At 43.9% G+C, this 26,830-nt stretch overlaps 1 protein-coding gene across 3 annotated transcripts in view; it reads right to left on the minus strand.

The window, feature by feature from the left end:
• Positions 1–213: 213 nt before the first annotated feature.
• Positions 214–26,830, minus strand: part of ERMP1 (endoplasmic reticulum metallopeptidase 1) — a 47,939-nt gene continuing 21,322 nt past the window's right edge. Inside the window, exons 5-15 of one of the 3 annotated variants that reach the window (XM_037901899.2) lie at positions 26,167–26,313; positions 23,842–23,934; positions 22,010–22,222; positions 20,473–20,693; positions 18,029–18,203; positions 16,680–16,870; positions 15,421–15,573; positions 3,805–4,007; positions 3,107–3,222; positions 2,418–2,581; positions 214–846 (exon numbers count right to left, since the gene is read on the minus strand). In XM_037901899.2, coding sequence (XP_037757827.1) covers positions 682–846; positions 2,418–2,581; positions 3,107–3,222; positions 3,805–4,007; positions 15,421–15,573; positions 16,680–16,870; positions 18,029–18,203; positions 20,473–20,693; positions 22,010–22,222; positions 23,842–23,934; positions 26,167–26,313 — 1,841 coding nt within the window. In that variant the 3' untranslated portion in view covers positions 214–681. Of the gene's footprint in view, positions 847–2,417; positions 2,807–3,106; positions 3,223–3,804; positions 4,008–14,220; positions 14,560–15,420; positions 15,574–16,679; positions 16,871–18,028; positions 18,204–20,472; positions 20,694–22,009; positions 22,223–23,841; positions 23,935–26,166; positions 26,314–26,830 lie in introns of those variants that run through there. The other 2 variants (XM_043546225.1, XM_043546226.1) reach the window with 2 other exon arrangements.

The following is a 26,830-nucleotide window of genomic DNA, read 5'->3' on the forward strand; positions in this document are numbered from 1 at the left end:
CAGAACAGTGGAGGACAGGAAAAGAAAAGTTGTTAGTGATCTAAGTAACAGACTGATCATTAAGTTTCATGGCATGAAATTTCAAGTCTTTGAAATTTTCCAAGGACATAGCATAGCCTAAGTGACTACTTCAAAACTGGTTTCATCCAGAGGTCACAGTAATACTTACTCAGAAAAAGGCTTCTGGCTCCATCACATACATGATCAAAAATCTTTTAGCCAAAACCTTATTTTATTTTAATAGGACAGGTAGGACTAAGTGTTTGTAGGTGATAGCATCCATATGTATTTAAAACCTGATGAGTATTTTACAACATTGTGAGAATTCCTTTACAAAGACCCTCATTAAAGTTACCTCCCCAAATGCAGTCTTCATCTTAGATCCACACTAGTCAAACTGCCACGTCAGTGCGAGAAACAGCTGAATTATAGTTGCATAAATATGGAGGCACTTCTCCCCCCAGCCCGAGAGGGCAAGACCACCCACTCCCAGAGAAAGAGGACAGGAACCCTGCTTATCCTTTAAGCAGTCAAGCTACCACAGAAACAATCTTGTGTCCAATATGTTTGCCACAGATTTGTGAAAACCATCTTGTGCACCTTGCCAGAATGAACTCATGAATGAGAGTTGAATCTTCTGACACAGTGACACTAATCTTTCATCTTTGCATTGCTGCAAGACTAAAAGACAAAGAGGTCATAGGTGCAGACCCAACCAGAAGGAAATGTCCAGTTTGGAAATCTCTCCATTAAGGCATACAGCTGAGGTGACTTTTGATCTTCCCCAAAGAAATAATGTGCTGCTATGGCGAGGGAAACCATTCCATCAGAGTGCTTTTCTGCAGCCTGAAAGTGAGAAAAGGCAATGCCAAATTTACCAAGGATTACTGTTACCTTGGCCTCTTCATAGGTTCTAGATACCGTTTATTCCAGATACCCCTGCTGAGTCTTCCTACAAGCCAGCTAGTGTCCAATATACTACATCAGCCCCATGGTTCACTATTTTTGAAGTTAAAAGCCTTCTTAATGTCTGTTAAGATATACCAGCAGTATTATCTAATGTGAAAGAAAATCAATTTACCATCATGCAGAAGAGACTCTGCAGAATGGAGATCCCTGATAGAAGAGAGAATCAACAGACGTATTGGTATTGACCCGATATCCCAGCTGATCTGTATTCCGCTGCACATGTACAATGCCATTTACTTAAGACTGCACACGTTCAGTTGTGCTCAGGACTTGGCCCATGTATCCTTGAAGAGGTCAGTATGATCAAATCTCCAATACAAACAAGGAAGTGAATCTTCCTGCCTGAAGAGAGTTACTGTGAAAAGCTTCCAAAGGCTGCTCCTTCACCTGTTGGATCAATCTACTTGTCATGATTCTGATGGACCCTGCAGCAGGCTCACTCATCACCAGCACCAGAGTTCCTTTCCTAGCAACTAAATGAAATTAATTTACCTTAAGTTTACTATACAAAGGAGTTCAGCCCCCTGATCATAGCTACCAAGTGGGGCTACAAGTTTTGCGAGCTCTTCCCAACTCCTCAATCTCGTGTTCAGGTAACAAATAAAATTTCTTTGTCCGTCTGGCAGAGCTCCAGTATAAAACAGACTCCTGTTTGGCACAACTGGGTGCAAGGCCACTGGTGAGTATCTCTTTACTCCACCTTGGAAGATCATTTGGCAAGTGATCAGAATACCTTATCCACGAATGAACCCTTGCTGAACCTGTGTGGTTCCCTATAAAAATTTCCAAGGGAATCAGACATCTTAAATTTTATGGCAATAAAAGATTCCAGGTATGCTGTGAATTATTTCTGGGAAACTTTAGGTAAGATGATGAGAGATGACTACCGTGGTCCCATCAACATTCACCTTGGAAAACAAACTGGGAATTGCTCAAAGGGGCACCTTAAAAGGGTAAACGTATCCACAGGAAGTTTACAAAACAAAGCCTGTAACTCCCTCCCTTTCTCAGGGAATGGATTTGCTACTTAAAAGAGTCCTAGTTTCCCAAAGCAAGTAAACATAGTACAGGGGGAGGAATTATTTAGACTACAACAAAACTGCTCTGATTAGGAGCAGTGAGATACTATTAAGAAAAGGTAAATTTGAGCTAAATATAAAAAAATCCTAATGGCAAGACAGAAGACTGTAAAAGAGTCTATCAAAGGAAATAATGGAAGCCCCACCCTTGGGTCATTTAAAATTTGACAAGAGAATGCACTAAAAAATATATATATATATATATATATACACACACACACACACACACAGAGTGAGGAACAGCCTTGTATCAGCCCACAGAGGACAGACTAAAAGACAATTAAATCTCATCTCTACATTCTGTTAATCTATGTAATAAAGCAAGTTGGGTTTATTTTTAAAGTTTTCTCAAACATTTTTCACTCTTACCTTCAACTCTATCCAGAAGCGCCATGCCACAGCCTGCAGCCCATGAGCGTAAAACACAAAATAATCCCCTCCTATATTAGCAACAGGAATTCCATCTCCAAGAGACCAGCTGGACAGTGTTGACCCTTCATGTGGTCGAATGTACAGCGACATGTGACTGGGACCTACATCATCAGACAGGCAAATGTATTTGGATGTATTAGCAGAAGAAGGTGAAGAGAAACACATTTCTACTGCATTCTAGCTACTATGGGTTCTTCTGTGCCCCAATCAGCTGTTTAATTTCATTTTGTATGAGAGATTTCGTCTGTGCGCTGCCGGTTGTCTCTCTCAATATGAGATACAGAACTAAGCAGCTCTCCTGTCTGTAGCAGAAGCCATAGAGGATCCTGTGCAGCAAGACAAATAAAAGGGGGTGGATGGGATAGAGTTATAAAATGGGCTTTAAAAAGTTCTAGCTAACAAAAGTCAATTGTTAATTCAAATGAGCCTTTAAGTTTACAATTGCAATATAGCCACAATTTTTCGAGTGCCTGGGAAGTTGAATTAGTTGATGCCAGGTTCCCAATTATGCATTAGTGCCAATCACTCCACTATCCTAGGGATAGCATAGCCACTTTCAATACCAGAATTTAAGCCTATAATGAGCATAACAATCACAAGAGGCAGATAGACAGATAGCCACTCACCTGATACTTCAAAGGTTAACTTTGTAGAATCCCAGTGCATTTGCTCTTTGGCCAGAAGTTTAAAGTGAACAGGGTTTGTGGGAGAAATTTCTTCAGCAGGAAGATACCAGTTCTTTCTACAATAAAAAGCATTTTTTACCTTATAGTGCTAAAAGATTACAGACTCTGGGCAAAATGCAAGTCTTTGTACAAGGCTGGGTGGCCTTGCTATTACAGAATGTAGTGTTCAAGCGCCATTCACCCTAGAGGTGAAGATTAATGCTTTCACAGTCTGTGGCCACAATCAAAACATTTAAAAGGGACACTCAGTGAACAGCAGGATTGCCTCCACCATGCCTTTATTCCTCACCTCATTCTCTTTGACCCAAGCCATGGTTAACTTAAGATAGAAAAAGCTAAAACAATAACCAAAGTAAGGAATTTTTAGATGTCCAAATTGCTACCCTTTGGGTGGGCACGAGACCATGACATCAGTTATCAAATGTTTTCTCATAAAGTTTCTGTGACAAAACACTTGAAGCCAGGGACATTATAATATGATGAAAGAGAAAGCCTTTTGCAGTGACAGACAAAAACGTTACAAAATGAGTTTTATTCTTCATCCTTCTAAGGATCTTTTGCAAAAGTGTCTGGTGCGTCTTGGAAATTAAGTTCCATGTGGCCCTAACAGGCAGTGGCATTACTGAGAAGAAAGTTACCTGAGAAGAAAGTGCACAGGAAGAATCCAAGGAAAGCCACAGAGAGGGGCTTTGTCCTCACAATTAGTTCTGATAGTGTCATTGAGTTCAGGTACGTAAGGAGTGATGTGAGATATTCCAGCATAGTCCAACCCATTAATCCATATTCCAGAATCACTTTTTACCAAATTTCCATTTAGGCCATAAAATCTTCTGCTCACGTGCTGGAAGAGTGAGGAACAAACAGAAAAACCTTCAGGCATTTGGAATATTTTGTGCAACCTGATAAAGTCAGAACTGATTCTGAAATGCCCACCACAACCGCCTACACATTTTTGGCACAGCGTAAGGTCTTCTATGGCAGCGTTTTTAAAACTGTGGGTTGTGACACACTACTGGGTCGCCGCACGTAAGGCGCTGGTTCGCCTTGCTCTGGTCAACACTGCCAACCAGGATGTTAAAAGTCTCATCGGTGGTGCTGTCCAGCTAAGGCAGTCTAGTGCCTACCTTTTCCAACACCACGCTGCGCCCCGGAAGCGGCCAGCAGCGGGTCCAGATCCTAGGCAGGGGGGCCACGGGACTCTGCACAGGGCTCCGCACACTGCCCCCGCCCTGAGCCCCAGCTCCGCACTCCGATTGGCCAGCAACCAATGGTGGGTGCCTGCAGGCGAGAGTCAAGCAGAGCTGCTTGTGCGCCTTTGCCTAAGAGCCAAACCTGCTGCTGGCTGCTTCCGGGGCACAGCATGGTCCACGGTGCACCCCGATTGCGCCTGACCGGGAGCTGCTGGAGGTAAGTCCGTGCCCATGCCCCAATCCCCTGCCCCAACTCTGAGCCCCCACATACCTGCACCCCAAAATCATCTCCAGCTCCACCCCAGAGCCCTGACCACCCCCCCCCCCCCCGCACTCCAATCCCTTGCACCAGCCCTGAGCCCCCCCCCCAAACCTGGAATCCCTTCCTACACCCCAAACCCCTCATCTCCAGCCCCACCCCAGAGCTCTGACCCCCTCCCACATCCCAACCCCCTGTCCCAGCGCTGAGCCCCCCCCCAACCCCTCATTCCTGGCCCCAGCCCACAGCCCTCACCCCAATCCTCTGCCCCAGCCCTGAGCCCCTCCCACACCCCGAACTCCTCATCCCCAGCTCCGTTGGGTCACAGGCATCAATTTTCTTCAACTAGGTCCCCAGAAAAAAAGTTTGAAAACTACTATTCTCTGGCAGTGGTTGTCAACCAGGGATCTGGGCCCAGGAGCAGGTTTCAGGGAGTCCGCCAAGCAGGGCTGGCATTAGACTTGCTGGGACCCAGGGCAGAAAGCCAAAGCCCCACCACCCGGGTCTGAACTCCGAGGCTCCAACACCCACTACCAGGGGCTGAAGCTGAAGCCTGGGCAACTTAGCTTCACAATGCCTCCTGTGGTGTTGGGTGCTGGGCAACTGCCCTGCTTGCTATCCCCTAACACTGGCCCTGACTTTTATATGCAGAGAAACAGTTCTTGTGGCACAGGTGGGCCATAGAGTTTTTTTCGCATGTTGGGGGGGGGGGGGAGGGGGGGGAGACTCAGAAAGAAAAAGGTTGAGAACCCCGGTTCCACGTTATGTTAGAAAATGTGTTTCTATCAAGCTACTTATATGGTCCCCAGCATCGTGGTACCTGAACACCTGCGCAGATTTGGCCACTAGATATTGCTGTAGGACACAAACAGACCTTCTTAAACATCAATGCTTATTGGACCTAGTACAGAGGTTGAACTCAAGTAAAACAGTTTTACAAAGCAAAGAAACTAAGCCCCACGCACTCAGGGAAGAAAGACTGTCCCAGGTTGCACTTTCCAAATGTTTTATAAGAGGTACTTGCTACTCCCTGAATAAGGTCAGTGTAGCCCAGTGACACTGGCAATAGTCCCAGAGATGTAATGTATAGTTTGCCTGACTGAAGCACTTAGGATATGTCTACGCAGCAAATAAAAACCTGATGCCAGCCCACACCAGGTGACTTGGGCTCGTGGGGCTCAGGCTAAGGGACTGTTTAATTGCTGTGAAGATTTCCGGGCTCAGCTTGGAGCGTGAGCTCTAGGACATTATGGGGTGAGAGGGTCCCAGAGCCAGTGCTCCAACCCAAGCCAACAAGTCTACACAGCAATGAAACAGCCCTGCAGGCTGAGCCCTGTGAGCCTTAGTCAGCTAGCACGGGCCAGCTGCAGGTGTCTAGTTGCTGTGTAGACATAAGCTTAGAGGGGAGATCCTCTGAACTTGTCCCCAGAATGACCAGGGAGGCTGTATGGAGACTTTTAAACTGAGCCTAAGTTTCTAAGAACAGCTCAAGTATGGCAGAAAGTAGAGGACTACTGAATTGGCTGTTATGGACGTCTAAGCAGTTTTTAGCTCTAGTGACAGTAAACAGATGCCTCCAGCTTTGGAAGGGAAAAAGGCAGCAACAGACTTTGGCGAGCAGGAATTTAGGAGGAGTTTACAGGAAATTAACACTCAATGAAACTCAATTAATCTCCCTCTAAAGTACTGAGTCAACCCTTCTTTAGGCCTTGTTTACACAGGAACTTGGTACTACCTTATATTGGTTTCGTTAGACTTGTACCGAACACTTTCTCCCCCCAACCCTGTGAGCATTCTTATTCTCGTATTTTTCAAAGAGCCTTTTTCGGTTTAGGTTAAACCCCTTGCCAGACAAACTACCTCTACCTAGCTTAACAAAGAGAAGGTTATGAGGAGACTTGATTATAGTCTAGAAATATCTACTTGAGGAACTAATATTTGATAACGGGCTCTTCAATCTAGCAGAGAAAGCTATAAGATGATCCAATGTCTAAAAGTTGAAGCTAAACAAATTCAGACGGGAAATAAGGCATAAATTTTTAACAGTGAGGATAATTAGCCATTGGAACAATTTACCAAGGGTCATGGTGGGTTCTCTATCACTGTCAATTTTAAAATCAAGATTAGATGTTTTTCTAAAAGATATGCTAGGAATTTTTGGGGGGCGGAAGTTCTATGGTCTGTGTCACACAGGAGATCAGACTAGATGGTCACAACTGAAAAACACAAAAGTAGTGGACAAGAGTGTCCAAATGGAGCATTACACCAGTTTAATAATTCACACCTTAGATTATACCAAAAAGACTTTCCAATGTAGACAAGGCCTAGTGTGAATCACATATTCCAAAAATCTAGGAATTACAAATCCTGTACTTATACGTTTTTCATACTTCTTTTCTGGGTGACTATAAATGGAAGTTACCTACCTGTAACTGCAGTTCTTTGAGATGTGTGGTCCCTATCTGTATTCCACACATGGGATATGCATGCACACCATGCACGTGAGTAACCTGCATTTCTTCTTTGAGTGAGGTCCCAATGCATATTCCACACATGGGAGATTAACAAGCAGTATGGTGGGTGGAGAGGATACAGAAGTAACAGTTAACTGCAGTACTGCTGTCCCCCCAGCCATATACACAGTTGACGACTGTATCAGGGCATAACGTCTCGTGAAGGTATACAAAGAGCTCCAAGTAGCTGCCCTATATATATCTCTAGAATGAAGTAACCTACCCCCTTGTGCAATGTGTCTCTACCCATCATGGCTAGTTGGTAACAAAAGGGGTAATATAACAAAGATCCATTTTGAAAGTCTCTGCACCAATATAGATGGACCTCTTGATTGCTCTGCTATGGAAACAGTTTAGGTGTCTTTCTAATGTCCTTTGTTCTTTTCTCCAAACGTCCAGAGAATACAGTCTTTTCTTCTCTTCTGAGACATGTGGTTTAGGAAAAAATACAGATAAGTGGATGACCTATGAAACTCCCCGAGGGGGGGGGCATAACAAGATCTTTTCTTTATAGAAAGCAATGTATGGTGGGCCTGCAATAAGCACTCTCAGTTCATTGACTCGTCTCGTCAACGTTTTAGCTATCAGAAAGACCACCTTCACGGACAGATGCATGTGGCCAGCAGTTCAAAGGGAGTCTCACTCAGTGATGATAGAACACAACTGAGATCACACTGAGATTTGATCTTCACCACTGGTGGAAAGGATCTGAGAATCTCATTCAAAAATCTAGCTGTGACAGGGTGCATGAAGGTCATACGATTATTAAGTGGAGGATGGAAAGCGCAGATTGTGGCTACGTGCACCCACAGGGAACCAAATGCAAGACCTGAAGACTTGGGGTAAATGTACACTCTAAGATATCAGGGATTCCTGCGGAATCTGGACGCAAATTGTGTTAATAAGCCCAGGCGGAAAAATGGTTGCAGTTAGGTGAATAAAAGATGGTTACTCACCTTTGTAACTGTTGTTCTTTGAGATGTGTTGCTCATATCCATTCCAATTAGGTGTGTGTGCTCCGCATGCACGATCATTGGAAGATTTTTACCCCAGCAACACTCGGTGGGTCGGCTGATGCGCCCCCTGGAGTGGCACCTTCATGGCGCTGGATATATGCCCCAGCCGACCCAGCGCCTCCTCAGTTCCTTCTTGCTGGCTACTCCGACAGAGGGGAAGGAGGGCGGGTTTGGAATGGATATGAGGAACACATCTCGAAGAACAACAGTTACTCACCTTTATAACCGTCTTTTCTTCTTCGAGTGCTTGCTCATATCGATTCCAATTAGGTGACTCCCAAGCCTTACCTAGGCGGTGGGGTCGGAGTGAGATGTCGCAGAGTAAGGACTGCTGAACCAAATGCAGCATCACCCTGGACTGCTGAATTATCACATAGTGGGCGGCAAAGGTATGCACCAATGACCAAGTCGCTGCCCTACATATCTCCTGTATGGGTACATGTGCCAGGAAAGCAGAAGATGAAGCCTGAGTCCGTATGGAGTGGGCGGTAAGGTGCATAGTTGGGATACCAGCCAAGTCATAGCACGCACGGATGCATGATGTGATCCAGGATGAGATGCACTGGGAGGAGACTGGAAGGCCCTTCATTCCGTCTGCCACAGCAACAAACAGCTGCAACGTTTTCCTGAAAGGTTTCGTTTGCTCAATGTAGAAGGCCAGGGCCCTGCGGACATCCAGGAAGTGCAGCTGTTGTTCCCGTCGAGAGGCATGCGGCTTCGGGTAAAAGTCGGGGAGGAAGATGTCCTGGTTGATATGGAAGGCAGACACCACCTTCGGGAGGAAGGCCGGGTGGGGTCGCATCTGTACCTTGTCCTTAAGGAACACCGTATACAGTGGTCCCAATGTGAGTGCCCTGAGCTCAGACACGTCTCGCCGAAGTGATAGCTATGAGGAAGGCGGTCTTCCAGGAAAAGTACAGGAGCGAGCAGGTGGCCATCTGCTCAAACGGGGCAGCCATGAGTTTGGAGAGGACCAGGTTAAGATCCCACGTAGGGACTGGTTGTCGAATTCATGGGAACAGGCACTCCGATCCCTTGAGAAATCTGCTGACCATGGGATTGGAAAAGACCAAACGCCCATTTTCGCCTGGGTGGAAAGCCGAAATAGCTGCCAGGCGCACTCTGATGGATGTTATTGCCAAGCCCTGCTGTTTTAAGGACAGGAGGTAGTCCAAGATGATAGGTACTGACGCCTGTAGCGGGGCCATATGACTGAGCACACCAGCAGGAAAAATGCTTCCACTTGGCTAAGTATGTGGACCTGATAGAGGGCTTCCTGCTACCCAAAAGGACCTGCTGCACCAGGTGAGAGCAGCGCAGCTCAGATTGAGTTAGCCATGCAGCATCCATGCTGTGAGGTGGAGAGATTGCAGGTTGGGATGACAGAGTTGTCCGTGGTCCGGACTGATCAGATCTGGTCGCAGCGGGAGTGGAATTGGAGTGACCACCGACAGCTCTAGGAAAGTGGTACACCAGTGCTGCCTGGGCCACGCTGGGGAGACCAAAATCAGACGGGCTCTGTCCCTGCGCAGCTTGAGCAGGACCCTGTGGACTAGCAGGAATGGAGGGAAGGCGTAGCACAGGTGAGCCTTCCACTGTATTAGGAAGGCGTCTGACAGGGAACCCGGAGAGCGTCCTTGTAGAAAGCAGAACACTTGGCATTTCCGATTCTCGTGAGAGGCGAATAGGTCTATCAGGGGAAAGCCCCACTTCAGGAAGACAGAGTGGATGATGTCCGGGTGAACCGACCACTCGTGAGTCTGAAATGATCTGCTGAGGTGGTCCGCTAAGGTGTTCTGGACTCCTGGGAGAAACAACACCATCAGATGGATTGAGTGGGCTATACAGAATTCCCACAGACGAGTGGCCTCCTGACAGAGGTGGGATGACCGGGCTCCCCCTTGCTTGTTGATGTAAAACATGGCCTGCAACACAACGGCCCTGAATGCACTCTCGGAATGCCTGACACGCCAGGCGCACAGCTCTGAGTTCCCGTACATTGATGTGCAGGGATAACTCTCCTGCCAACTATAGCCCGTGTTTGCGGAGGTCCCCAAGGTGGGCTCCCCATCCCAGGGATGACGCATCCGTGACTAGGGACACGGAGGGCCGCGGGACGTGAAATGGCACCACTTCGCACACTGATTTGGGGTCCAGCCACCAGTCTAGAGAGGCTAATATCCCTGGCGGGACGGTAACCACTGTGCTCAAGCTGTCCCGACCTGGGCGGTATACTGTTGATAGCTAGGGTTGGAGTGGACATAGCTGCAGCCTGGCATGCATGGTCACATACGTGCAAGAGGCCATATATCCCAGGAGGCATAGGCATGTTTTCACAGTCGAGGTTGGGAAGTTTTGCAGGCTGTGGACAATGTTCACCAGGGATTGGAAGCGTGCTTCCAGCAGAAGTACCCAGGCTAGGCCTGAGTCTAAGACTGCTCCTATGAATTCTATCCTCTGGGTTGGTACCAGAGTAGATTTCGCGACATTGAGCAGGAGGCCCGGTCGATTGAACATGTTCATGGTGAGCTGGACGTGAGACTGCACCTGATCCCTGGAGCAGCCCCGAATAAGCCAGTCGTCGAGGTATGGGAACACTTGTCGAGGTATGGGATCCGTTGTCGACGAAGGGAGGCAGCCACAACAGCCATGCACTTGGTAAACACCCTGGGGACCGCAGATAGGGCAAAAGGACGGACAGTGAATTGAAAGTGCTGTTGATTGACCACAAAGCAAAGGAAGCGTCTGTGCACTGGGTAGATCACGATGTGGAAGTATGCGTCCTTCATGTCGAGGGCATCGTACCAGTTTCCAGGATCTGAGGAAGGAATAATGGTCCCTAGAGAGACCATGCGGAACTTCAACTTTACCATGAATTTGTTGAGTCCGTGTAGGTCCAGGATGGGCCGAAGCCCGCCCTTGGCCTTGGGGATTACGAAGTAGTGGGAGTAAAAACCCCTGTCCCTTGACTCTCTTGGAACCTCCTCTATCACCCCCACATCTGGGAGTGATCGGACCTCCTGTAGAAGGAGGTGCTCGTGAAAAGGGTCCCTGAAGAGAGGTGGGGTAGGAGGGTGGGGGGAGAACCAACTTGAAGGGAGTAACCTCTTTCCACCGCGCAAAGGGCCCAACAGTTTGACGTTATGTGAGACCATGCACGGAGGAAATCGGATAGACTATCTTGGAAAGGCGGGGAAGGATCCTGAATGGAGACTGGTGCTCCGTCCTCGGGTGCATCTTCAAAAAGTTCTGCTTAGGCCCAGCCGATGGGGGAGGGTAGGACCTCTGAGGCTGTGGTCTGAAGGGCTTTCTCTGCATTACTGGGGTATGCATTCCCAGAGAGAGCATAACAGTTCGAGTCCTTCAGACTCTGCAGCCTTGAGTCTGTTTTGTCTGAGAATAGGCCCTGGCCACCAAAGGGTAGGTCCTGGAGGGTCTGCTGTAACTCTAGTGGTAAGCCAGAGACCTGCAGCCATGAGATGCGGCGCATGGCTATGGCTGAGGTTAGGGTCCTAGCCGCGGAGTCCACCGTGTCCAGAGAGGCTTGCAGGGAGGTTCTGGCCACCTTCTTGCCCTCCTCCACTAAAGCCCCAAATTCCTCTCTGGACTCCTGTGGAACAAACTCTTTGAATTTCTCCATAGAGTACCATGAATTATAATCGTATCTGCCCAGGAGTGCCTGATGGTTGGTCACCCTGAGCTGCAACCCTCCGACCGAGTACACCTTGCGCCCAAACAAGTCTAGGCGTCTAGCATCCTTTGATTTGGGCACTGGGGCCTGCTGACCATGCTGTTCCCTCTCGTTAACTGAAGCCACGACAAGGGAACACAGTTTGGGGTGTGGGTAGAGGTACTCATACTCCTTTGAGGGGACAAAGTACTTCCTTTCCACCCCCTTGGTGGAATAGAGGCTGGCGATTGCCAGATTGTCTTGGCATTGGCCTGTATGACTGGGAGAGCCACCCTGGACGGTGCCTCCACGGACAAAATGTCAACCACCTGGTCCTCTACCTGGAGGTTCATATTGCGTGCCACCTTGCGGAGCAACTCCTAGTGGGCGTGGAGGTCCATAGGAGGAGGGCCCGAAACCGTAGTCCCTGCCACTGCCTCATCAGGCGAGGATGAGGAAGATACCCCTGGGACTAAGGGATCCTGCGTGGGGTCCTCATGTGGAGGAACTTGTTGCCCAAGGTCCACCACGCTAGGTGCGTGGGCCTGTGTTGGCGCTGGAGCAGTCCCCTCAGAACCCTCGGGGGGGGGGGGTGGGGGAGGGACGAGACACAGTGGTCTCTGGTACGGGAAGCCCCTGAAGGAACCCCTTGGGCCTGATGGTATGCCCAGGGGGTCCCAAAAGACCACCGTGAGGTCCTTGGCTCAGGTCCTGGCCTTCGTCCAGCCACTGGCCTGCACCATCCTCGCCCTAGTCCTGGGCGTGGTGGCCACCTTGTGATCGTGACGACATGGAGGAGGAATGAGGCGGCCAAAGCAGTGCCGAACGTGTTGGCGCAGAGCCTGATCTGGATCTCGACGGTGAACTTCGACAAGACCGGCATTGGAATTGGCTCTGGGTCGAATGCTGCTCTGACCAGTACCGGGAGCAGTGCCGAGAGTGCGATCAGCACCAGCCGTACTGCGATTCTGATCTCCGCGAGCCGGAGTGACATCACGAGTACAACCGGCGCCGAGAACGGGATCGGTGCCAGGACTGCAAGCGACACTGTGAAAGGTGCCAGGACCAAGATCGCTTCACTTGGTGACGGCGGTCATATCAGGGATGGTTTTCCCTTCGATGGCACCAGCAGGAGTGCCACTGGCTGCAGGGGTGTCGGCTCTGTGAGTGCGATCAAGTCCTGTGCTGTAGAGAAGGTCTATGGCGTGGAGGGCAGCCTTAGCTCGACCACGGTATGCACTGGGGAGCTAACAGGCACCGGACTCGACAGCCCTTGCGGCGCCAGAGTGGACAGTGCAGGAGCCATTACTTGTCCTGTGCGCTCCAGCAATGGACTCGGCTCCGGCGCGGGAAGTGTCGGTGGCTATCAAACTGACAACGAAGAAGCAGTCAGCACCTGCTTGGGCTGCTTCTTCTTCTGGCCAGGAGACAGGGACCGGCGCCACGGTGGTGGAGGTGCCGGGGAGGCCCCGACGCCGCGAGTCCTTAGCAGAGTCCGAATTCGGTGCTGGACCAGTCGGTGCCACAGGGGCACTTCGCACTGAAGACAACGCCAAGTCCCGGTGCGCGGAGGAAGGGACCAGGCTAAGTGCCGCCTCCATAATGAGCTGGTTGAGTCTAAAGTCCCGCTCCTTTTTGGTCCTTGGCTTGAAGGCTTTGCAAATGTGGCACTTGTCCGCTTGGTGGGATTCCCCCAGACACCTTAGGCAAGAGTCGTGGGGGGAGGGGGGTCCACCTGTTGGCATCGGCTTCAGGCAAGCCGAGCAGGGTTTGAAGCACAGAGACCCAGGCAGGGGCCCCAGTACCAGGACGGGGGAGAGAGGAGAAGACCCCGCTCCACCCTATTAAGTACACTAATCTAACTACACTAACTACTAACAACTAATTACAACTGTTAACGGGTACTAAGAGAGAAAGCTAGGGAGAGTGGAGATCAGCTACGCTGCACTCCACAGTTCCAACGACCATCCCGGGCGGTAAGAAGCAACTGAAGGGCACTGGGTCGGCTGGGGCATATATCCAGTGCCATGAAGGCGCCACTCCAGTGGGTGCCTCAGCTGACCCACCAAGTGTTGCTGGGGTAAAAATCTTTCGACGATCGTGCATGCGACGTGCACACACCTAACTGGAATCAATATGAGCAAGCACTCGAACAGCTTATTGTAGAAACTTTTCTCCTTTCATTAAAGATAGATTGCACCCTCTTGAAACGTGAGCATTCTATCTTTGATGCCCAGCCAAATACCAGGCTCTGAGTTGCACCAGCCCTGGACTGGGATGTTTGATCTTGCCCTCATGTCATGTTAGAAGGTCTTGCAACATGCTTTTGAACAGACCCCAAAATCCTTTTATTTACTTATCATCATTATTGTTATTTTTTATTGTTATTTTCTTTGGAGTCTGGACCTTGACTATACCTTGCCCAAGAAATTTGGACCTTGACAAAAAATAATTGACTACCCCGATTATGCTAAACTATACTATAAAAACTCCTAAAGAAACTAGTTATATACAAGTCTTACAGGAATGGTGCAGTAAAAAAGATGCTGAGGACACAGAAGATTCTGACTCAGAGCATGCGGTGGTCAGAAGGAACTGGAGAGGCGTCAGCCCACATCTCCCTTTACGCCATTGGTTGGGAGCACAAGAACTATGGCACATGTGGGCTAATGGAAACGCCTTGCAAGAAACTCCGGACTCAGACACATGGGTGTCCCACATGTGGTATACACATAGGCACCATCGCTGAAAGAAGAACAAGTTGTCAGGAGCAAAATCAATTATCCCAGTTTCCAAATTACTGCCACTACCCACTACTCTGCTAAGAAGGTAATTCCACTACATAATACCAGGATATCATTGATAAACAGGCCTGGTTGTCTTTTAAGTTACTAATAAGTTTTCTTGATGTCAGATCTCTCAACTGGAGATAAACAGAGAAAGAGGCTCCAAGCCCACTGCAACAAGACAATTTGCCTTTATTTTATAACACTTCTTGTTTTTACACTTTGTGGTGTTCCAAAGTCTGGTAAGACTTTTAACCATTGCAAAGCTACACCTGGCACTCCACCCACTCTTTGCACATACATATGCACTCTAAAAATAACTGGGGAAGGCAAATCATTTCACTGCTAAAGATTAAGCCACTATCCTTTCAGGTTGACCATAGCACTCCAACCAAATCAGCATATACAGAGTGCAGCTGAACCAGCCTCCACAGGCAGTAGATGGACTGCTCCACAAGGATCAAAAGAGAGAGAGTCTACCTAGCTTCCTGAATGCTACTTCTAAAAATATTGTTGGTTAGAACAAATACATGTAAGTATTTAAACATGTTTATTGAGCCAAATTCATTCCTGGTGTAACCGAACAGAAGTCAGGGAAGAGTGGCCCATCATGAGCAATGAAAACAAAAAAAGTTACAATAATCTCAAGCAGCTACATTATTTTAACTGCTTGGAAATGAACAATCCTCTTATGAATTGTCCTGTATCCAAGGACAAAATGCCCTTCTTTGAAGGGGGAAAGGAAGGCTGAAGAGAAAAACATCAGTTTAAAAAAATTTTTTTTAAATGTAGGCTATATATTATGTAAGGTTTTTCTTACCTGGAGAAAGACTCGCTTAGGCTTTGGATTAGCAGAATCAGAACTGTATGGGAAGAATACTCCACTGCAAACAAGAATTAGTGTAACTCCAAACACTGTAGTTAAAGTTATCAGTGTCTTCTTTGTACTTTTGGCAAGATAGATGAAGTTAAGCTACAGAATAAAAATATCAGACACTAGTTATGAAATTACTGCACTGAATAGCGAAAGCTAGTGCTAGTATATTTCTAAAGATCTAATTTATGGAATTCAGAGGACATTTTAAAATGTGATTATCTTCACAAGTGTTATTTAATTTGATGCAAGAGATGTTAAGACTTGCAGTCTTAAATAACCAATATGCTAGATCTATGTGCAAACTTCCTAGAGTTTTAAGAACGCACACATAGTTTTTTAAAATGTTCATTAGGAAATGGTACCTGATTATTTTTAATTAGAGGACTGTGTGAGGGCCATTGTTAAAAACAGTGTTGAAACATCATGGTATTTATATATTATTCAGGTCAATTTATACACAATGCCACATTCTTCCTAAATTACACTAAAGTCCTAATTAGTCTCCAGTATTAAAATATCTCAAGAAATTTAAATTATGTTTTTCAATTGAGGATACTCTTCCCTTGTACTGATCTGTGTATCTCCACCCTACAGCAGATATATTCTTGTGTTCTGTCTAAATGGGTTTGCTTCAACTAACAATGTATTGTTTACTGCATTTAAACTCTCTCCTGTACAATGACTCAGTTTAATCTCACCATGAATGCAAAACAATCATCCTGAATACAGGAAGGGAAGTTTATAATGGGATGGACCCCCATCTTCATAGACAGCAGGTTACTTCAAGAGAATATTGACCAAAAAAATGTACTCGTCCTCTCAGGGACTCCTTCACCAATAGAGGAAAGCCACTGAGCTTCCCCATCAGCATCTCGTTTTCATATCATGTATACATCCAACTCTCAAGTCAGATATTGGGCAAAATTCAACCCTGTAATATGTACAACTTCAATCAACTTCACTGAGAGGAGCACACCACTATATGAAGGTAGAATTTGGCTTTCACGTATCCACAAACAGCAGCTCTGAAGAGTCTAGTTTAATTTTAATGTGTTGATTTAGCTACTTTTATGGGAGTTCCTTGTAATACGCTAGCTTTTTAGCCTACAATTAAACCACGATTAATTTCAAATATTCCTTTAAAAAAGTAGCTCACTGTATAGATTACAAGATTTAAAAAAAAAACAAAAAAAACTCCTTACAAAATAGGAAGATAGAATTACAGTGCTGCTAAGGATAAAGGCTGCCAGCACTACATCAGGTGGAATTTCTGTACCACTTCGACCCATGATGGGAATGAACATTTCAAATATCGTCCAGGTGAGGTACATTATATACAGGTATGGAATAAACATTCCCAGCATGTAAATCACGACAAATCTTATTGTGGCACCTACAGGAGAGAGGAAAAAAACAAGCAAGCATTATATTCTGTAGCCTGTAAGATACAGAATTTACAGTTTTAATTAGTTACTGTATATAATATCAAGGCACAAATACAAGCTATTTCCAAGGGCGAGGTCCATCTACATGGACAGAAGGCTCCATTTGGTACAGACCATGCCAATGCAAGACATTTTTAAAGCCACATAATACTATTCTGGTATTGTGAAAAAAGCGAAACAGACTTTTGTCTCAATATCTGTGTCCAACTATAACACTGCTTTAGGTCCCATCTTCCATCTAAATATTTGAACAATGATCAAAAAACTGAAAACACTGATAATTTGCCCCACTGAGTCTATATTGATATATATATTATATTAGTAGCCAAAAGCCGAGGCTCTTTCACATGGGTGTAGCATTTGGGCCAAATAATCCACATCTGTGCAACCTCCCTCACATGGTCAATGAAATTGTTGCATGCAAATTAGTTGTAAAGGAAGGGTGGTGACAGGTTGAGTTACCTCTGATATCACAATGGTCTAGGACTCTTGGCATGGCATAGATGTGTAGCCGTACAACAGACAGGTGTAATTTGTAAAGTCAAAATAGTTGAGAACTTAGAAAGTGGTTGGTAACAGACTGCAAACTCTAGTGATGATTGAACCTTGTGATATGCTGAACAAAGAGACATGCTTGTTGCTGTTTCCATAGCTTCACACTGACAGACATTCTAGGCTTCAGGGTGACAATACTGGAATATTATATATAGAGCCCTGCAAATCCGTGGATATCCGCTTTGTATCTGTGGATATCTGCGTCCACGGAAGAAGATATCCCTGGACCATTTTTGTGGATTGCGGATCGGATGCGGATATAAATTTTGTATCCACACAGGACTCTAATTATATAGATGACTCAAACCACTCCTACATATCTGCTCTATTCTAAAAAGCTGCCTTTGTGTCAAGGTTACAGTTATTCCTAACAAAATGCTACTGGTTTTCTTAAGTTAGAATAGTTCAGAGCTCAGAGAAGTTATTTTTGTTTAAAGAACCACACCACATTAATGGGAATTCTCTTTAGTTTAGTTCAAGCTGGCTGTAATCATGCCTGGACATATAATAATTGAGCTGCCAGGCTGTCAAATAATAAAATCAATTTTTACCTTTTTGTTTGAATTCTCTATAGGTCAATAGTTTTGTGAGTAAAGGAAACGCTACCCACATTGCACAGATGAATGCAGAGCAAAGGCCTAGCTGAGTGATTAGAACCAATGCAATAGACCAAACAAGAAGTGAGACATCAAAGAACATCTCCCCCAGGTACTGCTCATTTGTATTCTGTAAAGAAAAAAGAGAAAAAATACAGAATTAGCCCGCTCAGTGATCAGTATATATCCGATCTCTTAAGACAACTACTGCAAATTTCTGTTGCTTATACACAGCTAAAGTTTTGTTTGGTCACCATCTATCCTTTTATAAACACTGCCACACCAGTTTCTTTCCCTTTATGGAGCTATATAATTAGATGCTACATCAGAGCAGATTCAAAAAAGTAGTTTACAGGAGATTAGTTTGGAAGTTGGAGAGAAGGAAGAGAGAATTAACGGAAAAGGAAGGCAACATTTTCTAGATGTATGTTTTATGCACATTGCTTTTTACTTTCATATGTAGCAAATGGTTTGTAACCACATGAAAACACATTTCACAAACACTTAAGTAGATTCTGAGTTACAGTTTCAGCAGCAGCTGTAACTAAGCCTCTTCCTATATATTCAGTTTTATTACTGCATATACAATTACATTAAAGCCTTTTTTGGGTATAGTATTTTATATTGTCAAATGCAGGGGTTATTTTATTTTTTTCAAAGGAAACACCAGGATCCACAGGCAAGATCAGGCACATTTTTAACATTGGTTAGCGATGTTAGTGAAAACATGTGGTACTTCATCAACTCTAGTTTGTTAAGTTCTAGTACTAGAAACCATTTCATCTTTATTTCTCTTGTAACCATTTCTGATTTTAATATCTTATACTTGTACTCACTTAAAACCTATCTTCTTGTATGTAAATAAACTTGTTTTATTCTTTAATCAAAACTAATCCAATTGTTGTGGTTAAACTGGACTGTGAGATAACTCCATTTAAAATAGCAGGACTTTAGAGGGGCAACAGACCTAAAATATCTGAGCTGTTCAGGAGAGGGTTAGACAGTACAGAACATACATTTTGAGGGAAAATCTGGGACTAGGAGTGTATTGAGATAACCATGCAAGTGGTAATCAAGGCTGGTGGAAACCAGAGTGTGACTGAAGCATGTATAGCTGCAGCCTGCCAGCAGACGCTCAAGGTGTGACTTGCATGCTGTTTTTTTGTTTATTGAGGGGCCAAAGTTGCGAGTTACGGCAGCAAAGCACTGTGAGGCACCCCAGGTTGCAGGACAAAGGTGACACAGCCCTTCAATGTCTGGATTGCACCCCGGAATATCATAGCAACATGATGGCAAATGAAATTCAATGTCAGTAATGCAAAGTAATGCTCATTGGAAGTGAAAATGTAAATTACCAATACACCTTACAGGGTTCTAAATTAATTATAGGAACTCAAGAAAGGGACCTGGACGTCACCGTAGATAGCTCAATAAAGACTTCTACTCAATGTGCAGCTGTGGTCAAAAAACCAAACAAGAAATTAGGATGCGTAAGGAATGGGATGAACACCATGGAAATTATAATGCCATCATATAAATCAACGGTATGGCCTCACCTAGAATACTCTGTGTAGTACTCAAAATGGAAAGTGCAGAATTAGAAATTCACAGAAGAGCAATAAGAGAATGATCAAAGCCAGGGGAAAACTCATATGAAGAGACTGAAGAAAGGAGAAAAGTAAGAGGGCACATGATAAAAGTATATAAAATAATGAATAGTACAGAGAAGGAAAACTGGGAACTTCTGTTCTCTCTGCCTTATAACACAAGACTAAGGGATCATTTAATAAAATTTAAAAGGTGAGAAATTCAAAACGAATAAAAGGAACCACTTTTCCACACAGTCTGTGATTAATCTGTGGAACTCATTGCCACAGGCAGTTATCTGAAGCCAAAAAAATTAACAAGATTCAAAGAATGACTGAATAATTACATAGATAAAGAATATGCAGAGTTATCATAATTAGTGATAACAAGAACGTTGAAACCTCATGCTTCAGGGTTAAACCAATTTAACTACTAGAGACCAGGATGAGACCTAATGCGGTAGAATTATCTTAAATTAGCCTACCATGGGGTTCTTGCCCTTTCTTCTGAAGCATCTAGTATTGGTCACTGTCAGACACAATATTCTGGACTAGATGGGTCTAGGGACTGATCCAGTTTGATAATATGCTTAAAAATATTCAACTTAACACCCCTAAGAGATGTCCTTTAAATACATGTTTGACAGAGATACAAATCTTCATGAAGCTTATGAGCCAACTGAACTGATGGGCTTCCAAGTAGCCAATACTGTATCACAGTTCAGATTATTAAATCCCTGTTCATCATCAGTAATGATCTAATTTTTCTACTCCATGTCACCAACCAGTAAACTACAAAGAATCAGCACTTACCTTATAATAGAACTTTTTGGCTAACGTGTGCACAAGGATTAGTTTAGCTGCAGCTGCAGTTCCATACAAGAAGATGGAGACATAGAAGTGGTTATACCAAGAAAGAGACCGTCCGATGAGAGAGATGAACACTGCCACAATAAGGACAGTCACTAATGTGGAGAACCAACTTAACAATGTGAAGCCAAATGCAATGGAGAGCTCCTTCATGTAGTTAATAGCTAAGGAAGAGAGAAAGAATAGTAAATTCAAATGCAGTGGGCCATTTTATTAGCTACATCTTATAGTTAGGGTGCTATACTGGAACTAAAATTACAACAATGATCACCTTGGTCATTAAAGCAATTAAACAAGACGCAATGTAGGTTTAGGGGTCTGCTGTTGAAGATTCCTTTGCAGCATCAGGGCCTAAGCTACCCAGCCCATGTCCTTATCACTACAAGATCCTTTCTTACTGAACTAGTGATTTGTTCAGGGCATTTCCCTAGAGACAGACTATCCCACAGCCTAGGAAACCTCTTGTTTGTTTTTTTAAGGATTCCAGTTTATGTTTTCCCAGAGAAAGAGGGTAGTTTCCGTGGGTTTTGTTTTATTTATAAAGTTTTGATAAAAGTATTTCTTTATTAAGTTACATTATTATATAATTATTAGTTCTGTGCTCTCTCTCACCTCCCAGTAATTAAAGGAGGCTTAATTGCAGGGCATTTGTGATCCGGAAGGAATTTTCCCCCAGGTCAGATTGGCTGAAACCCAAGGGGGGAGGGGGGGGGGTGTGGGCGGGGGATCACCTTCTTCTGCAGGATGTTGCATGGGTCACTCGCAGGTTTAAACTAGTGTAAAGGGTGGATTCTCTGTAATATGAAGTCTTTAAACCATGATTTGAGTATTTCAGTCACTCAGCCAGGGTTTGGGGGTCTATTTCAGGAGTGGGTGAGGTTCTGTGGCCTGCAATGTGCAGGAGGTCAGACTAGATGATCACGATGGTCCCTTCGGACCTTAAAGTCTATAAGTCTATTTAGCCTACATGAACAAGGTCCTTTAAGTAAGTTTTAGTACCCCTTTTTTCCTTTTAAAGACTGTTTTATTATTTGCTGCTGTATACTGACAAATTTGTATGTAAAAAGATACCCCTTTTTTTAATAAGAAAGAAAAAAGCCCTGCCCGTGTTACTAAAACTAACATAATTTAAACTGGACATTGAATCATTCTGAAATAATTTCAGATGGCTGTTTTTAACTTTTTAAAAAATGCCACTGAAATTTTCATGAAAAGCTGAGCTACAACACATTCTTGATTTTGGGCCTATGATGATATCCCTTTATCACTGTAGTCATTTCATGCTTGAGTGACTTAATACAATGAGCTCCAAAGCAACTGACACAAGCCACTGAGTACACAATATCCATTTTAAAAGTTCATCTATGCAAGTAACTGCATAATCTGCTGATAATTTCCTATCATGTTAGCTCCTGTTTATTTAAAAATTTACAAAGTTCCTCCTCTTCAGAAAAATCACATTTTTCTTAACTGGACTTACCCCTGTTTCTGGGCTGTAATATTTTTTTTCCTAGATAAAGGACAGTAACTGCAGTTATTATATAGTTCATGATGGTGCCAACACGAGCAGGGTAGGCCAGGACAAACAGACCAAATACATCAAAGAAGACCACATTTCCATGCCGATAGTCAAAAGATTTGGCCAATTTATCTGATGTTGCTAAGTATTTTAGCATTCCTAATATATTGTCACCTGTTTAAGGGGGGGGGGAAAAAGACAAATATAATAGGAAAATAGGAAAAACAAGTGCATAGTTCTATATATAGATGTTATAAAAAAAGAAAAACATTACATCTTAAAATTATACTTCTACATCACGTTAGAAATGTGTTTAAGATCTTTCAACTGTCATTTCATATTTGATTACACACAATGCAAAATATTCTTCTAAACCAGGAGTTCTCAAACTTCAATGGACCACGACCCCCTTCTGACAACAAAAATTACTACACAACCCCAGGAGGTGGGACCGAAGCCTAAGTCTGCCTGATTCCCACTGCCCCACGTGGGGTGCCAAAGCCAAAGCCTCACTACCCTGGGCAGGGTAGAGGGTCAAAGCCAAAGCCCAAGGGCTTCAGCTCCAGTCAGAGGGACCTGTAACCTGAGCCCCGCCGTTCAGGGCTGAATGCTTCGGCTTTGGCCCTGGCCCTGGGCAGTGGGGCTTGGGCTTCAGCCCTGAGCCCCAGCAAGCCTAAGCCAGCTCTGGCGATCCCATTAAAATGGGGTCACAACCCACTTTGTGGTCCTGACCCACAGTTTGAGAACCACTGTTCTAAACCTACATAGTGACCCTTAATATAAAAAATCCTTGGGAACCAAGCTCTAAGCAGTGACATGCTCTTGCTGTAACAAATTATCAAAATGAGGAGCATCAGCTTTACAAGGATAGGGGGGGAAAAAACCAGAAGTACACTACGTCTTGCAGCTGTATTACTTTAAAAACAAAACAAAACATGTAAAACTGTTTGATCTCCATGAAAGTTATTCACAGAACTCTACTGCTGAACCAATTCCTTCAACTAAAACTGAATATTAGCTATATAATTTATTCATGACTGCAAGACGACAACTGATGCTTGAGTGCCTATAAAAAGATTGAGAAACAAGCCTGGAAAGAGTAAAACTGATTTAATTCTGCCAGTCAAAGAAAGAAGACACTAATTTTGTTAATATTCCTGGTGGTGGCGAGCACACACTTGGGTGTTGTGGTTTTTCAAAAATCTATTAATAATTTCTTTTACAGATTCTCTTAAGAGTAAATTTAGTGCTTATAAAAAGGTAAAATATTGACAGATCTGGAAAGTGAATTGTTCTCTTTATCCCCGGAAATAATAAAATATGGGCAGTGGCAGCAGCAGAAGCTTGCCCAGATTGTCCTGCCATTTTCATTCTGCCCTGGTTCGGGAAGGACCAGTCCTAGAGGCAGTTCAGTCTCCATGTCACCCATCTAACCCTCAGTCTCCTTGTTGAGAATATTAAACAAGGATTCAAAGTATTGTGCATATTTGCCCATATGAAAATGGCCAGAGACAGATCTTTGAACAGTCATCAGAGGGCAATGAATTTGGTCAACACTGGCCTTGCCAGATTTCAATCTGAAAGAGGCTCCACAGCTTGTTACAAATCAGGAGCCACTGAATTCTGAGAAGTTTCATTTCTTTTGAAATTTACCAAATGTTTAGATTATGCATCACTAATCGTTAAGAAATTTCCAACTTATAGGGGCTATGATAAGGATTAGTGGGAAAAGGAAGCAATTTTCATTTAGCCATATTCTTTATCGAATTTTTGATGGAAGTCTGAATACCAACCTGCTCTCTGAATTGAATCCGTTAGTATTCTGTCTGGTGTGTCATATTTTGTATGGTAAATGTAGCCATTTTCAATAAAAGCCAAGTCTATTCCTATAAAGATAGAAAAGGATTATGATTAAAGTTACCTAAACCTAATCAAAAACACTTGAAAGCTTTCAGAACATTTTACAAAGTAAAAAATAGTTTTGTTCTACCAGTGTAACCCAACAACCACTTTTGACTACTATGACTTGAACAGCTTACCACATGTAGTAAGACTGCTTAAGAACCAATTTTGTAACAGAACCTGGACATATTTAATTAAAGGTATATGAAAATATTTGAACCTTCTGTATTTTACTGCCATGCCTGGTGTTTATACACACAGCTTCCCTCTACTGTAGAAAGTCATGCCTATGCCAATATTCCTGATCACCTGATTCTCTAATGAAGCTAGCCTCTAGCCTCCAAGGACAGCATAAGCCCCCTATCACCTTCCATAGTTTATTTGGTGACTGGTTGTCTGCCTGAAGCAGTGGAATATCACTCTTACCAGCCAACAGCCAAATTCCAGATTTTGTGCTTTCCCAGCATCACCACTAAAGATTCAGTGTGGTTCTATACAGAAAAGCAACTAGAAAATGTAATCCTGAGATTGCATGATTACCACTGCTTAACAATTCTGTGTGGTCAGCTTACAAGTAAAAAGAGATTTTTTGTAATTGCCAGTCCTGCAAAGTCTACTTGGACTCCAAAAATCAAGCTGAGTTCTTTCCTTCCCATGAATCACCACTAGTAGAGATTCTGCAAGCCAAATGATGCCTTCAGTGTACCCCTGTGAAATTCATAGTGTGTACACTCACAGTAGTACCTACATACTCTTAGTGCTGCCACTGATTTTGTACCAGTGTAGCTGATCAAAACAAACAAACAATTTTGTTGGTGCACGAGAAGGAATAGAATCCATTTCTCAGACACAGCTGTTTTCGCTCTGCATGGCTATCAGAAGAAAGGTAATAAAAACTCATTTGCCACCTAATAGAGTAGATACATTTCCAAACACAGATGGACACAGATTAGCTACATCAGAAGGCACTATGCTTACAAAATCCATTTTGAGATTAGCAGTGTGCTTCAGAACAGTTCAGAGCACGCAGTACAATACTTTGCTTTAACCATGTCCTTAAGTGTCACTCTGTGTAGACCACTTTTCTAGAGAAGATACCTCAGTGTTCATTCAAAGCTAGACATATTAAAATACCTGCAATCCTCCTCCTCTAGAAATCGATTTTCCTTTAGCATTTGTGCCAAATGAGATGTCATTTTGTGCCGTCTTCTCCAATTAAACCACCCATTATTTAAGTAGTTAGGAAAAAGGGATTAGTGTGAAATGTAAACTAAGGATTCAAAAGTCCCCATTCCTGACCATCTGGAGCATGAGTACTGCAATGAAAGTAGTAAGACTGCAGCCATAACAGTTACAAATCTAAAAGTGATGCTTTTTTTTTCCCCTGTCTATTCCTTACATAGATAATTTTTCTTTTAATTCTTGGTTACAAGTGGGGGTTTTTCCCCACTTGAATTTAAATGTTTTAAATGTAACTATGCTATAATATATATTTGATTTCCAAGAGATTTTCCTGATTTTTAAGTAAGTAATTTTCCCCATGTGGTTGCCCTCTGTAATAGGCTCTCTTTCTCCCTGGGGTACCCATTGGCTTTATTAACACTGTTTGCAAAAACTGCCATTGCCAACTCATATGCCAGAAACGAGCAAGTTTCTGTAGCCCATATATCTGGATTGCAAAGTGACAAGGGTAGCAGCTTTCCATAACCTATACTTGTGAGGTGGCATTAACCTCAGCTATAACGTGATACTGTGGTCAATGCTGTCATGGAAGAAAGCATTTTATATTTTCAAACCTGCTGTACTTTGACAATGTGGTACCTTTTTGGTTTAATTAAGATCAACTGTAGTTTGCTATATTAATCCACAACTTAAAAGTCAGAGAATTTTCAGTGTGCCATGGCATTTAGCACTAGTGTGCTAGAAGTCAGGGGGCTGACAGAGAATGAAGACACACTGAAACAGAGAACACTCAGGACCTTGAGTATATACACCTAGTCTGTGTGGGACACCAAAAACCATGAGGGTTATTTTCCTAGGGGAGAAACACAGTATGTTCCTCCTAAACTTAAGCAGACACCAAGTCAAGTTTCAGTTTCGAGTTCATGGCCTAGAGCCCAAACCCTAAAACTGTTACATGAATGAGCATTTACAGGATTGGCCCCTTGTTATAAATCTAGATAAGCCCCCCATTGACAGGCTTACTGATAACATACCTGGAATATTCCCGAAGTCCCTGTAGATACGGAAGTCTGTATCTGCAGGGATAATTCCACTCTGAAACACTTCCTGTGCCACCACAGAGGCAAAGGGATGCTTGGCTGCAAAGACATATGCTTGTACCAACCAAGGATTTTCAGGCCCTGCCAATGGAGAACAAGGGATTTACAAAAACTGGAGAATCATATACAAGATCAAAACTAAAGGAGTGAAGACTGCTAAGAGGAGGCATCACTGGGCTTAAATATCTGATCCCTGGGAAACACCTTAATTAAGTGCATCTTGCAGGCAGGTCTACCTGATATGAAGGAGTACATTCTGAATCCACCTACCCCAAAACAAAGCAAATACTCGAAGAACTAGGCACATTCAATTACATCTAACCAGTCTCTGGATTAAGTATCAGTGTTCATGCATAAAAACAGACCTTAATGGGAAACTCTTTTCTTCCGTGTTTCCACAGTTTCTCCCTTAAATAAGTTTCATGCTGCTAATTAGTTAATATCTCAAATATGTTGCTGCGAGAGAGCACAAGATTGAAAGTAAGGACAGTAAACCATATTGGAAGTGGATGGGAAGAGAGAGGAAACTGAAGTTTTATCAGGATTATATCTATATTATGTCGAGTTTGAGAGCCATGACCTCTATGATTAAAAAAAA

This window comes from Chelonia mydas, chromosome 5 (genome assembly GCF_015237465.2).
Source record: "Chelonia mydas isolate rCheMyd1 chromosome 5, rCheMyd1.pri.v2, whole genome shotgun sequence".
NCBI lineage: Eukaryota > Metazoa > Chordata > Testudines > Cheloniidae > Chelonia > Chelonia mydas.